Here is a 15,856-nt window from a genome sequence, read left to right on the forward strand (position 1 = left end):
AGTTAAAAGGGAAACAATAACATGAATCACTGATATAAATAACTACAAATAGAAATTATATCATGATTTAATTTTTTAAAATGTATATTTCATTTAAAAACTGTAACAACTATAACACCTCCGTTCATATTCTATGACGAAATCTGATAGATCTATTTAATTTCCAGGTCATCTTGTTATTCTTCTTTAGTTACGTTAGTCATAAGCATTGATGATTGAAAAACTTATTGACAGTGTCGATTTGATATATTGTACAAATTAATATTTACACACCATAAGTTCAAATAGGCTTTATTAATAGCCGATAAATAACTCTGACACAATTACTTCTGACTGACCAGAACAGTAGTTTAATTTTGAGTCTGATCTGCTAGCTTCTTGCCTAATGATATTTCCCATCTACTATTGAGATGAATGCTGAGGAATTTCGCTGATGATTCGCAGAGTTGACATGAACACATTTCCGGTTATTAAGCCGTAATTTCTATTCTCCACTCTATTTATGGATATTATTATATACTTGTAGTTTTTCTATAGCTCTAGGTAAGAATATTTGATGATGCCATAAATCACTGATATAAATAACTACAAATAAATTAAATCATGATTTAATTTTTTAAAATGTGCGTGTTTCATAAAAACTGGTTAGGACTTTAACCGGTAATTTATTAACCTCCACCTCCCCTTCATATTCTATGACGAAATCTTCCTTCAGGTCATCCTGTTATTCTTCTTTAGTTACGTAGTCATAAGCATTGATGATTCAAGAACTTATTGACAGTGTCGATTTAATATTTTGTACAACTTAATATTTACACACCATAAGTTCAAATAAGCTTTATTATTAGCCGATAAATAACTCTGACAAAATTACTTCTGACTAACCAGAACATTAGTTTAATTTTGAGTCTGATCTATTAGCTTCTTGTCTAATGATATTTGAGCATTCATTTACTATTGAGATGAATGCTGAGGAATTTCGCTGATGATTCGCAGAGGTGACATGAACAAATTTCCGGTTATTAAGCTGTAGTTTCTATTCCCCACTCTATTTCCGGATTTTATTGTGCACTTGTAGTTTTTCTATAGCTCTAGGCAAGAATATTTGATGATGTCATAATGACTATATTGTCAAAAAATATTGCAAGAACTGTTTCTTTTGTTTTTAGGATATCGGCAGTGTACTAATCTGCAGAATTTTTGCCAAAATAGGTTGAAAACCTGTGAACACCCATGAATCGTCCAGGGGATTGAATGGTGCATTTGATTTTATGTGTAAAAAAATATTAAAAAGCAATTCACTAAAAATACATAAAAATGACTTATTAAAATATAACGAACTTCCATTTGTGGTTTATTTGTCTTAAAATAGAGTCCAAATGTTTAAAACTGAACAGTTTTACTTTTCCTGTCATGTTCAATAGAAATTTCTCTTAGTAATCCCCAAATATAATCCACCATCATGCTTTCAGTGTACTGGCCTTCGTAACACCTCTCAAATTCCATTATATCCTTATGGACTCGTTCCCCCTGTTCTTCTGAGCATCAGAATCAAGTAAATTCCATTGTTTTAATCCTAATATCACTGCTTTATTTTTTTTTTTGGAAGATTTAAGTCTCTTATTCAGTCTTATTAAGGTGTGGTAATTTTAGTTCAGATTCAATACCGAATTCGGAATGTACGGATACAGATGAACTCCATGATGGATAGCAAGAGAGGCCTTGAGAGAGTAGTTTTTTCCAATAGAGGAGGAGCAGGTACAATATTTTTTCCGTATGAGGTATTGGAGTGGATGTCGATGGTAGAATCTTAGAATTTTTGGCTTTAGATGGATATACAATGCAAAAACAACAATCTGTTTGATGATTATTTGGTTCCCTCTAAATTCTTGGCACTGCTCTTTTTTCACCTCTGTGCCAACTTACAATAAGTTGTAGTATATAATTCAATGAATGGTTCTATACGGTAAGAAAAGAAAAGAAAATAAACGCACCTTCCAGAACATATCTGCAAGAGTGACATGGTACATATCGAGCCCATTTTTGTTTTGACATGTAACAAGCAGATTGTCAAGCTCAACAGGCTTCGCAAATGTATACATTTGTACTTAAATCGTATTGTGTTTTTCTTAGTTTAATAAATTCGCCGCAAATATAGCAAAACGAGTCAGAGTCTTATTTACAAACTCTCGAACCCATTTTAAACCGCTGAAAAATATGTAAAATAAGTTATGCGTCTGTAATTCGCAAATACAGACTGTTGTAGACATATTAGCGACGTTAGAAACACCACCCCCGCCATCTTACGTCTCTTTCGACAGTGACAACGCGCAAAGACCGATATTAACCGATTGACCGATAATTGGGCGCGAAAATCAAAAATGGTCAAATCGCTATACCTTTTTTAAAAGCAAATACTTTCGATGTCCAATCGCACTTTTCATATAATTTAATATATCGGAATATATTAAGAAAAATTTATGCGCAAGACATTTGTATTTTTTGGTACACCGGTATTATACCAAACCAACTTTTTTTATATGTGGCGACCGCCACGACCCTTTAGGCCACGACCAATTCACCATCAACAACTACAAAGGTTGGCAACGCCGGTGGATTGATACCATGCAGTTCCTGAGTATAAAAGACCATCACGACGACGTCTCGCTCTCTTTTCTTATCACCGTCCCCCTGTAACAGTACCACTTCCACAGCGCTACCGTAATTCCTTCACCTTAACCTAATATCCTGTCAATTCTCCCATCGACCACATGTATCAATCGTAAGTTAGAATAAACAACTTTGATTCAACCAGTGTTTTTAGTTCCCGTGCAAATTCCTTCCAAAAATAGTAGTGAGTGTTCTGACAAATAATCGCAGCGGCAGCCACACATTTCGACCGACTAACCGACCCGACGAACATTCCTACATATATATATTTTAAATTCTCCTTTTTACCAACGAGAGTTTATCTGGACTAGACCTACTGTTTAACGTGGGCTCCGAACCACGGTCCTCGGCATTAAGCCTACCGACTAGCGAGTGACGAACTTACAGGCCATTCCACAAGACATCCGGTCTTAACCAGCCTGGTTACTGGCGTGACTAGAATCATTTTCCTTGTCCGATTTTACACTCTTGCCTAGGACAATCACAAACGTAAATTTACCCGCGACTATCGCAACAGTAGGTGGACCGTCCTGCCGCCTTTACCATTGCGCCAGTCAAGCCGGCCAACACTTATTTGCTTGGCCGAAACTCGATTGGTTATTGAACAAACAGAAACCCGATGTATGAAAAAACCAAATCGCGAAATTATTTGACCAGGAAAAAAGCCGCAAAATCTCGGTCTCGCCGTTTCATTTAGTTGTTTTCGTTTTCAATTAGCGCGCGTAATTAGACATATGGCGGAAATAGAGAAACATCGACCAACGACACCCGGTTTTCTACAAATAAAAATTATACGGACGCCCACGTAAACTGGAACAACAAACGAAACAACAATCGCAATAATAAAATCGAGATGATGGTAGAAGCGTCCCGCCCGTTCGTTCATCCTGCGGTCGTGTGTTTTGCAAGCGGCAGTTTTGGCAACAAGTGAAACTGTCACGGCCTTGGAACTGGCCGGTTCATTTATTATACACGTGGCTCTTTATTGACCAGGTGCTGACGGGCAACGTCATTCAACCATTTCGCGTTTTTTGCCTGTTTGTGTTTGGACGCGCTCTTTTTCTACCTCTCCTGTCATGTACTGGGTGCGTTTAAAGCGATCGGACATGGTAACGCTTCAAGAACAACATGACAATCGATGGACTATTGGCTTATGATAAATTTGGTACTTTAATACCATAAAAACCGAGATGAACGAGACTGTAATAATTATAGAGGGACTAGAAGGACCTGGTGAACTTCGCATCACCTACATCTCGCAAATTTTATGAAAAACTACTTTATGATAATTCTACGTATTTACTATGCCCGGACTAAAAGTATTTAAAAAAAATCGATTTGAAAGAAAATATCTATGGTATTTATTATCGAATTTCTACCAGAACGATATTTTAGACCTTTTAGAACGAATTTTTGGGTGATTTATGTTTGAAAAAAAAATTGGAACGATAATGTAAAGGAACTAGGCGAGATTGTCGCTTTTTTTAAACTGTAACTGTACCGTCTTCTTTTTAACTCTCGCCTTTGCAAATACTAAGCAACGATAAATTAAGTTACCATAAATGGCAACATTGTTGATGTTTCTTCGGGGGTTGTCTTTGCCAGATGTAATATCTTAATATGTGCAAGGGTCGTTAGAATTTTATCATTTCAAGAGTTTATTTGTGAAGATGCGACGTTCAGAGTCAGTACCTTTTTCTTATTCAGTTTATTTTACTGTGTTGTGTTTGAGTTTCATCAAATGGTGAGTTTGTTCAGGGGTATTTTAGTTGTCTCTTTATAATTCCCATTTATTTTATTAAATCTCCATTTATTATGTTCTATTTATTATTTTATATTTACTAGTGTCCATTTATATATTGTATTCAGATAATTCATTATCTTCTACTTATTTATTTATCGTTGCCTATTTTATCGTCCTCTATTTTATTATTTCTTCGAATCGTCGTATGTTCCTCATAATTCTTAAATTATGGTAAATCAAAGATCACAGTTTTATTTTATAAACCAGAAACCAAGGCCAAAGTGGCTCTTGGTGGCTGCATATCTAGCGTATGATTTTACACCCTTGCTTGCTTCCCTTGCACGTATTGCACGTTCATTATAGCTCGAGCTGGATAAGTGAGTAAACAATAGTATATATATTATAGGTATATTATATTATTTACATTTATACATCATACATTACATTACATTTTATATATATTACATATATACTATTACTTATAAATATTATATATTACATATCATGCTTGCATAGTTTATCATTACTATATATATATATATATATATATATATATATATATATATATATATATATATATATATATATTATATATATATATTATATTGCTTATTGTAATTATTGTTTTTTGACAATTTCAAGCATGCGTAAATACCACCAAATATAGTTCTTCCTGCTGGCTCTTGGTGACAGCGTATATAGCGTGTTTGCATCTGACTTTTTTACACGTTCATCAAAGTCGAAGTTAGGAGAAGTGAGTGCACAATTCCAACAGAGTTACTTATTTATTTACGAGTATTTATGTAAACTTTTTAATCGTCATGTAAACAATCACTATAATTCACTGTGAACACGTTGTTCCTTATCCCACTTCTTCGCCAAAATAGTACTAAAGAACTCGCTACACAATCTACCCGATAATAACAAAAAGCGTCCCGACACGGCGCTGGGTTATTGTCGATCCCATTTTCTGTTTCTGAGGCCCGTTTGTGTCCGCGTGCTCATGTCTCCGAATACTGGTACTTATAAATTTTGCTACCATTGATCTCATTACACGTCCATTATTATTTGTGTTAGGATATTTTATTGATATTGTCAATATCACCCATTATCAGTATTTGTAAATACAATTGTATACCGACACTATTATTCATCAGTACTATGATCCACCAGCATAATTAATTACCCATAATTTCAGCTGCCTTAACTGTCAGCGTCGTTATATTTTGAGTATTACCTAACATTAGAAGTACCTGTCGTTAACCACCAATCCCTGTTATATTTCATGTATAATTCTAATTACCCTTGTCATTGAAAATTGGTTGTTCAGGTATATTTTACACCCGACCACTTCGATATCAAGATCACTTACTCACGCTTATTCTCATTATTTATTTTGCTATCTATTCAGTAAGTAGTTATTACATCATTTATATATATATATATATATATATATATATATATATATATATATATATATATATATATATACATATATATATATATGCATAGATAGATGAAAATAAAAAAGGGTCAGTATCAAAACAAATTTCCGGAAGGATAACGCTAAAATCTATTGACATAGGAAAAACATCGGAGTAAGGGCGACGGAATGCCGCCCTGGAGGCGACGTTTTATCGTAGGAACGACCTTGTTTACGTTTTCCCCCGATAGGAATTAACCCGATTGAAGGCCGATGACTCTATGCAGCCCAATCATCCCACAGCGTGCTTGTTATTAAGGTCGCTGTCAGACGAATTAAAATTTAAATCGTCGTAAACGCCCGTAAATCGCACTTGGTTATAGTAAACTATAAGTAGCCGCTACGGGAATCTGGTGTGTATCAACAATTCTCTCTTTATTTAATAAATTTAATTATTTAATAAATATCATGTGATTGTGAATTTTTAAATAAAATAAAATATTAATATCACTCAATTATTCATTATTCAGAATAATTTAATTAATAATTTAGCAGGAACTTGGATGACGCTGCGGCCAAGGCGACAGGACGGTCCACCTAGTGTTGCGGTAGTCGTGGCTTCGAATCCATGCCCCATCAGATTGTAATTTATGTTTGTGAATGCTTATAATTGTTATTATCCATAAGGCAAGAATGTGGAACCCAATAAGAGAAATCCCTTTACTCAAAACCACTTATATTTTTATGAATATTAAACTTGATATATTGTTGAGCAATGTCTCAGTAATTATTTAGTTCTATAGGCTAGTTTTTGTAACTTTTACATGAATTTAAAGTTAAGATTGAATATAGAAATCTCTTTTTTACGTAAACGTTAATATTATTTAATCGCCGTATGATATAATCGGTATCAGTTAATGAAAATATTAAAATAAAGTTAATGGCATGTTAATAGTCATAATTATTTAATAAATATCATGTGATTGTGAATTTTTAAATAAAATAAAATATATCACTCAATTATTCATTATTCGGAATACTTTAATTAATAATTTAGCCGGAACTTGGATGACAAGGCGATAGTCGCGGGTTCGAATCCATGCCCCAGCAGATAGTAATTTATGTTTGTGAATGTTTATAATTGTTATTATCCATAAGGCAAGAGTGTGGAACCCAACAAGAGAAATTCCTTTACCCAAAACCGCTTATATTTTTATAAATATTAATTATAAATATTAAACTTGATATATTCATGAACAATGTCTCAGTAACTATTTAGTTCTTTAGGCTGGTCTTTGTAACTTTTAAATGAATCGTAGGATCTAAAAGCTAAAAATCTATTTTTTGCCTCCCTTTCTGAGGAAAACGGGAGCACCTGGAGGAGTGAAATTTGGCACGGTTAAAGCTTATATAGAGGAAGAATTTTTAGGCTTAAAATGTTCGCGTAATATGCCCTACTAAAATAAGTAGATTCCAAAAAAAACGAAATACGTCCAAATCAAGCAACCAAGAATAGCCGTCAGATCGGGGCACAAAATATTAAACAAATTTTTTAGGCTCGACGCGCTGCCAGCTCCAACTCTTATACGGAAGATTATACGTCGTTTCTGTCGTACGTAAATCAGCCACGGACCCGTAACTATTGAAATCAAAATCTGGCAACGTTGTACCGCAAAATGCTGGCAGGCAATTTTGAATCGAAAGGCAGATACTTACATTTTACACATGGAATGATATTAAAACGGACATTGAGTCTGTTAAAGCATTATTAAAGAAAGTCATTTAATTTCCAGCAATGTTATTTAGAATTTTGTATTATTTTCGGTAACTCCCCTATTATTGGAATTATTAAAGAGTTATGACAAGTTTAGATAAAAAAAAACGATTAAAGATAGTATGATCACGTAAAATTATATTTTACATTCTTTGTAGTTAGAACAAATTAATACGTCCACTTTATCGGAAGGTATATACAGCCGTGATTTTGCTGTAAATTTTAGTGGTATTAACTTCTGATTAATTTCAGGTTTTTTTAGTAAATGCATTTCTTAACAAAGCACAAAATGAATATTGCAGGTAATAAGTACGTAGATTTGGGCATCAAGACTTAAAATGAATGTTGCAACGAATATTAACAATTATAAGCTTCAATTTTAATTCATCATCTGTTGGTGAGTTGATAGTTCCCATGTGGGATATAAGACAAAACTAGAAAGTAGTAGAAAGACGAAAGCCATAGAAGGCAAATTGAAGATTAATTATTAGGAAGGGCGAGATATTATATAAAATAAATGATTCTTTTAATTAGACTGGTATTTCTATTATATATTAAAAGAATCATTTATTTTTAATTAAAATTACATTGTTCTTTACTCATTTATTCCACTCTTCGATCTCGCCCTTCCTGATAGTTAATCTTATATATATATATATATATATATATATATATATATATATATATATATATATATATATATATTTCTTTTTCTAGATGAAATATATGGATAAAAGATAAAGACTGATAAATATATAAATGAAGTAATGACAATATGCAGCAGATAAAATTAAACTAACTATATAGTTTGCATAGATGGAACACATAGGACAAATGGAGGGAATTATGAATTACAACAGTAAATTTGTAAACATTTGGAAGCATTGATATACAGTAAGGTTTTTGATTTTTCATTTTCATAGTTAACTTAATGATTGTAAATACATTCTTTTAATAAGCATTTCTAAATTGTAAAAAATAAATTACCTAATTGTGTTCATTATTGTTTTAATATACAAGCTAAAGTAAAATATCAATGTTAAAATTGTTTTATTCATATATTTAATATACAAACATGTATTACTTTATTTATTAATCCATATTTATGTTAATAACATAAAAGCAAAGAAAGATCATTTATACTTATATTTGATGCTCTGAAGTTATTACAGTTCGGAAATAATCTCTCTTTGTCAACATGTCCAGTGGCGTAGTAATTTAAACTTATCAATACTTGGTTGATTACTGAAATTTAATTGGAAATTAGATTTAATTAAATGCCATATACAAAAGGTTAGTGAGTGTTAGTCCTCGAGATATACGTTTTAATATACAGACATATACTCATTATTATTTTATCAAATATATCTCCAATCTTATAGTGAAACTACTGTTAAAATGAGTATTAGCAACGTACAATTTTTTTAAATATATTTTGAAGTCTCCTTTTACCAACTAGGGGTTCATCTGGACTGGACCTACTGTTTAACGTGGACTCCGAACCACGGTATTCGGCATTAAGCCTACCGACTGGCGAGTGACCAACTTAGAAATCATTACAGAAGACATCCGGTCTTACCCATCCGTATTTTGCAGTCTTGCCTAAGGACAATCACAAATATTAAACAATCACGAACATACATTCACGACCATACCCCAGCGGAATTCAAACCCGCGACTGCAACAACAGTAGGTGCACCGTCCTGTCGCCTTTACCACTGCGCCAACCAAGCCGGCACAAATCATTTTTAAATCACGCTCTTTACTCTATTATGAGAAACATGATTAACTTAGTAATTGTGGTCTTCATTAAGGGTTTCCATGAAAAATCTATAGTGTGCTAAAGTTTTGTCGCGGAGTGTACCATCATGTTACCGATTACAATCAGTTACATTTATTGAAAGGCATTTATTATGAAGATATCCAATATGAATGTTTTCGCAAGCTAGTTGTCGGCTTATAATTAACTATTACATTTATTTGCGATATGTAGTTGACGGGGACATTTTAAATATTCGAGTAAACACAACGCCGAGAACCCGCGCGTCTCGCCAGCAATTTAAGTGGCGATCAATCGGAAAAAAAATTCCGAAATAAATATTTGTTTTTCGAACGGGTCACCGCTGCTGCATCGATACCCAATTACGTCCGGCTTCGGTTCTAAAATTAAATCGACTAAATAACAATAGAGCTTGGAAAAAAAATTGCGTATAGGAATGGATAATTGAACTCTCTTTTTTTTTCGGGCAAACACACGCGGTCTAAAATCAATAACATTAGGATGGACCTTGAAAACCATCGTAGATGGTGCCTTGAAATGTTGCGAGTGAAAAAAATTCGCAGCATTTTTTTCTAGTGAAATTCAATTGAAGTTTTTTATGGTGTGAAAATTAATTAATTTAAACCAAATTTTTTTTATTAATTCATTCTGATTAGACGTTGCCCACTAACCTTTGTTTTGTTTCTACTTAAAATCTAGGAACATATCTAGGTGGATTCTCCTAGATCATTACTTCTGTCCTTACTAGTCTCTATTCGGGATTTCAGAGAGATATATTAGTTAAATTCTTAATTATATTTATAAAATTCTAACACTTATCTCCGAAACTAACGTTTTTATAGTATCCGCTTTTATATAGGTTCAAGACGGCATTTTAGGTCTCTCTGGCAGATTGTCGGTTAATATTTGATTACGGTTTATTGTCTCTGCCTGCCCTCTAGCTATTTAGAATACGGAAAAATCCTTATAATTGTCTAAGTACCTTATAATTGTCTAAATCCTTATAATTGTGTAAGTACCCAGTCATATAGGATCTGGGCGCATCTATGATATCCAGGACTTTATTTTAACATGTCTGTGAGTAAGACAGAATGCTCAGCAGTGAAAGCCTATGGGAAACTTAACAAGGAGTGAATGAAGCAAGGAGGGGCTCTACAGGGAAGACTTTTTATTAGGAGAAAGGCAATCTCGTCAGGTCCAGGGGTAGATGGTCGATGACAGGAAAGAGCTTAAGATAATTAATCGAAAGTAAACAAGGTTGATAGAGAATATGTGAAACGTTCCACAATTCTGAGTTTAGCATCAATACTGATCCCAAGATATTTAGAGTTGTTGCTGTTAATAATGATACGAAAATTACGATATTGAAAAACTTTCCAGACTTTTTTCACTTATCTCCGTAGCTTCAACGCTAATTATCTGGATATACATCTAACTTCACTTTTATCGTTCTTGTCATAACATTGTTTCTGTTTCGTCGATCTTTAATAAAATGTCGTAATTCGATTTTTGAAATTCCATTGAACATATTATCACATCAAATCGGCTATCATCTCACAATACTTATACAGCATCTTCACTAATTTCTTATTATATCGTCCATTTTATCCATTAGATCCTCGAACATAAACGTCAATCAATAAATCTGGCTTCAGTGTTTGCCAAATTCACTGGATCTTATCGCGATATCTTCATAAAGTCGTTGCAGTAAATGCACTTCCATAATTGCCAATTATTAACTAACATAAGCGCTTCTGATTTGTAAGTAATACTTTTATTTCTTGGTAAATAAAATACAAATATTCAATAAAATATTGTAGTGGTTTGTTACGGTAGTCATACGGTGCATATGTTACGGTACCTGTAGCAATGGCATCGCCATATATATATATATATATATATATATATATATATATATATATATATATATATATATATATATATATATATATTTATATCCGCACGATATAAAAAAGTCGATATTGTTTTCAAATTAGCCTTGAGTTGGATCGATTCCAATGCTTGTTTATTTTGATCATTGTATTTACAAAGATAGTTTGCAATAGTTTTTGGCCGGAAAACGTAAACACACTTCATAATTACGCTCATGACGCTTTACGTAAAAAAAAACGAAATTTGAAAACATACCGTACATTCCCCGATTCCATAATAACCGTGTGTTTACAATAACTACGAAAAAAAAACGTAATATAACAGCATAAGGTATGGTAAATAAATGGTAAAAGTGCAACATTAATTAATTCTGATAAATGTTTACGGTTACGTTCAAATGCAAACACCTTCCTGTTTTTGTCCAATGACTTGTTAATTATTGCTTGTAAAACAATGGATAACAATAAACGTTATGAATAAGTGAATCAGTTTCTATCCAGTTCTATAGTTATCTATTGTTGTTTATAGTTATTTTATTTTTTATCATATTTCATTTCTATTCCCAGAAAATCATGTTTAACTTTATTTGACCATCTCAATATTGGTCTTGCTCTTTTTCTTTCATTGCTGTGATTGGTTCTGTGAAGATATTTGTAAGATCTTCTTAGTCAATTCTCGATAAATGTCTTGGCCAGTTTACTCTCTGTTTAATTTTTCCTACTACACCAAGTGCTATTTCCTTTTCTACTATATCAACTACTACGAGAGCAGTTTGTTTTCTCAGTGAGGTCAATGAATAGTGTTGATCAAACCGTCACTAAATTTGCCAGTAACCACAAGCAAAGGTTACTCAAACATATGAACGTCGAGGCTATAGTGCTCCTGGATAACACAGAGAAAACACTTAGAAAAACTCATCAGAATGAGACTTAGGATGAAGCCTCATGAGTTACCTTAATATGAAATAAAATATCCTTTCGAAACTAAGGATATGAAAAGAGAGAAATGAAAAACTAGAATAGTATGGAACAGAATCACAAATACTGCAGATATAGGAATGCTTAATAGAACCAGTAATCAGATGAGTACAAATATTAATCAACACAAACAAAGCTATTTCGAAAAATATGTTAATAAATTGATATACCAGATCATCTACAGAAAATATCAAACAGATGGATGCTTTGTCAGTAAAGTTTTGAATTTCCCGCGCGGTAAGTTTAAATGCATCAGTAATATTGCCCTTAACTGCCATCTATTAAAAGACTACGGTGAAATTTTGAGCAATTTCAGCTGGGTCTTTTAGTTTGTATTTAACAGCCATTGACGTTTCGTTGACTCTTAGCGTAAAAAAACATCTGGCATATTCTCCTGATTTATCACCCTGCTACTATTTCATGTTTCAAAACTTAAAGAAATGGTTGGAAAAACACTGAACTAGATATACTTAGTCAAAAGAAGATTGCGTTTTGAAATAAAACGATTCTTTTTCGAAAAAATATCTTTCATTCAAAAAATCATGAACTGCTCTCGTATATATCGATTAAAAACACTGAGAGATGTAGTATGTGAAACATTTTTGCCATAACGGAAAAGAAAGTTATTGTACAGTATTGAAAATATACATAAAAAGGTAAGTTAATAGCAAATAACGCAATATAAAGTAATAAATAATACCTGAAAATGGTTCTAATTCTAATGTTTTAGTTAACCAACATTTATCTAAAATATAGTTGTTTAACTGTACGTGTTCGCTTTTTTAACTTATATTTTAAACATGTTTAGATTTCAGATTATCTATATGATGTTAAGCAGTTATATAATTTGATAATTTAGGCACTTCCCTTGGTAAAAAGAAAGCACTTCTTTGGAAAAGTTGTATCTACTGAACATATATCTTTATGACATATATAACCAAATAAATTTAATTAATATTTAATAATACAAACATTTCCTTATTTTTAATTTAAGCTCAAACTCTAGCAATTGATATTTGACTCCAGTCATTATGGATAATGGAGAAGTTCTAGTGATATTGATGAATTGTTGAGCTACTTTAATTAAAATATAGTAAAATAAAAAAAATCAGTCATTTTTTCGTTTTCATACCACTGTAATATTTATGTGCAATGTCAATACTATTTTCTTTACAAAAATAGAGCGGTAGAGTAGTAGCGGCGCTGGAATGATTGTGTGGCTCTTGGTGGAGACTTTTCAGTCCCATGTCTTAAGAACTTATATGTTTTAATCTAAATTTGTTCATTGTCTTTATCACATCCATTACTAATATCTAGTAAAAAAAATAAAACTTCTTTGATAATTTTATCATCACCAGAGGGTGTTTTTAGTTCGCAAACATTGGATGCCCCATCTAGATTTAACGCTGTTCAGTATATCGAAATCATCTTCTTTTTGATATCTATTTCTTATGTCGTGGTGTCATCGATGCTTTTGTTTTAAGTTTTAGTTTTTTTGATTAAGCAATTATGTTTATATCGCTTGAACGTCATTAGATATAAAGTTAATCGAATAGCGTTCTTACTATCGAAGCTGGATCGAATAATCCACCGAAAATCTCCGGCGAATATTATCTAAATCCATCCATCGTACGCCCATCCACCCGGACGATACATAGACCGAACGGAGCACAACTGCCTGATTATCATATAAATTTTTCCGCTAGCCATTAAGGAGCGACGCTAAAATGTTTTTTAAGGCCGAAAAGCGTGGAGATAAACGCAGATTAAACAATTTTTTTTTCTATTTATAAACGATCACGCCTCACGAGACTGATTTCTCTTTGTTTACTCTATTTCGTGTGCGGAAAAAAGAGGCTACGGACCGAAGGAGACGAGCGCGCGCCTTGAATAAAATAACACCTAGCGAGGTTTTTCGAAACGGGCCTAGTTCGGTTCCACTTACCTTATCGTTGCAGGTCCCCAAGAACGGCAACTGAAAAAAGAAAAACACGTTCATTAATCACGAAAAAGAAACTGGGAAATCGGACTTGTTTGAATTTGGGTAGGGGAAAAAAACGGACGAGGTGTGTGTGGCCCCAGCTGTCGGTGTACGTGAGAAATATCGATGCCACCACATTACAGAAACCTGTATTGTTAGTTTAATAATATATATATATATATATATATATATATATATATATACACATAGTTTAAATTTCATCATAATCGCATTTTCGCATGTTCCATTTAATGTTATCGTAACGATTATTCAAATATTCACCTACAGAGGCTCTATAGCATTCAATTCAATGAACGTTAGCCTTATAGATTGCCCACCAAAACACAAAATGACACAATACAGAGTTTGTTTTTAATATTAGGCCCAGAGTTTATTATTATAGTCCCAGTATTATAGCTTAGCTATTAGAATAATAAACTGCCAGACCTGCTGAATTACTTCATCTTCATCGCTCTTCTCGATCTCCCAACAATTGCTGTTTTACAAACTACCACAACATACATAACTTTTACATTCCAATGAATAAAAAATATAATTTGTAGTTAAGCAAAAACATGTTTGTTCAGAAATAAAACAAAACAGAGCAGGGGTACCACATGATAGAGTATTAAGGCCAGTATGAATATGAAAAATGATGAATATAATACTTTTTCTGATGAAACTGTAGTTATTACTGCAAGAAAATATCATGAAGATGCTGCTGAGAAATTTAAAACATCCATCGAAAGTAAGTCTGTACACGTACATTTTACCAATAAACAGGAACAGTATTGCCTATTAAAAACTCTGAACACTGTTGCTGACTCGCTAGCTAAGTATCTGAGAATAACCTCAGAAAATAGACTCCGTTAGGAGGTTCATGTCAAAGGAAGCAAGAGGAGCTCGCCATCAAACTGCAGGAAATTTGTTGACTAGTCGGAAAGAATCCCAAAGAAGACAACAACATTAAACTGCTCCCATATAAGTAAATCTTGAAACCCGCTTGGCCTTTAACTCAGAGGTTATGCCAAAAAGAGCAATATCGAAGTTATCCAGCGTTTTCAAAATACAATACTAAAGAATAACGTTGATACAACCTGGTACTGCCGAAACAGAGACTTCTATCGGGACTTTCAAATGAATAGTGTTCATCAAACCGTCACTAAATCTGTCACTAGCCTCGAACAAAGGTTATTCAAACATGTGACGTCGAATCTATGGATAACATGGGCTCCTGGATAACACAAACTGAGGAGGACTCATCAGAGTCATACTTAGGATGAAGCCTCATGAGCTACCCTAATATGAAGTAAAATATACACTCGAAACTAGGTATATGAAAAGAGAAAGATGAAAAATGAGTAGAGTATGAAACAGAACCAGAAATACTGCAGATATGGGAATAGAATCAGTAATCAGAAAAATAAAAATATGAACAAATACAAATAAAACTATATAGAAAATTATGTTAATGAATTCAGATCACCTACAGAAAATCTCAAACAGATGGAACATGATATAGAAATCGAAGATAACGGAGGTCAGAAGAAGGAAATTAATATTATAAATACATATACATATGTACAATGATATATGACCAAATGTCAAGTATAT

At 32.9% G+C, this 15,856-nt stretch overlaps 1 protein-coding gene across 1 annotated transcript in view; it reads right to left on the reverse strand.

The window, feature by feature from the left end:
- The window catches only part of Sesn (Sestrin), a 273,577-nt gene that overhangs the window by 185,635 nt on the left and 72,086 nt on the right, over window positions 1–15,856 (reverse strand). Inside the window, exon 4 of the mRNA XM_076416340.1 lies at window positions 14,207–14,236. Coding sequence (XP_076272455.1) covers window positions 14,207–14,236 — 30 coding nt within the window. The remainder of the gene's footprint in view (window positions 1–14,206; window positions 14,237–15,856) is intronic.

The sequence above is a fragment of the Rhynchophorus ferrugineus genome, unplaced genomic scaffold (assembly GCF_030347505.1).
Source record: "Rhynchophorus ferrugineus isolate W39M unplaced genomic scaffold, kcgeb_rfMv2 rfM10, whole genome shotgun sequence".
Taxonomy (NCBI): domain Eukaryota; kingdom Metazoa; phylum Arthropoda; class Insecta; order Coleoptera; family Curculionidae; genus Rhynchophorus; species Rhynchophorus ferrugineus.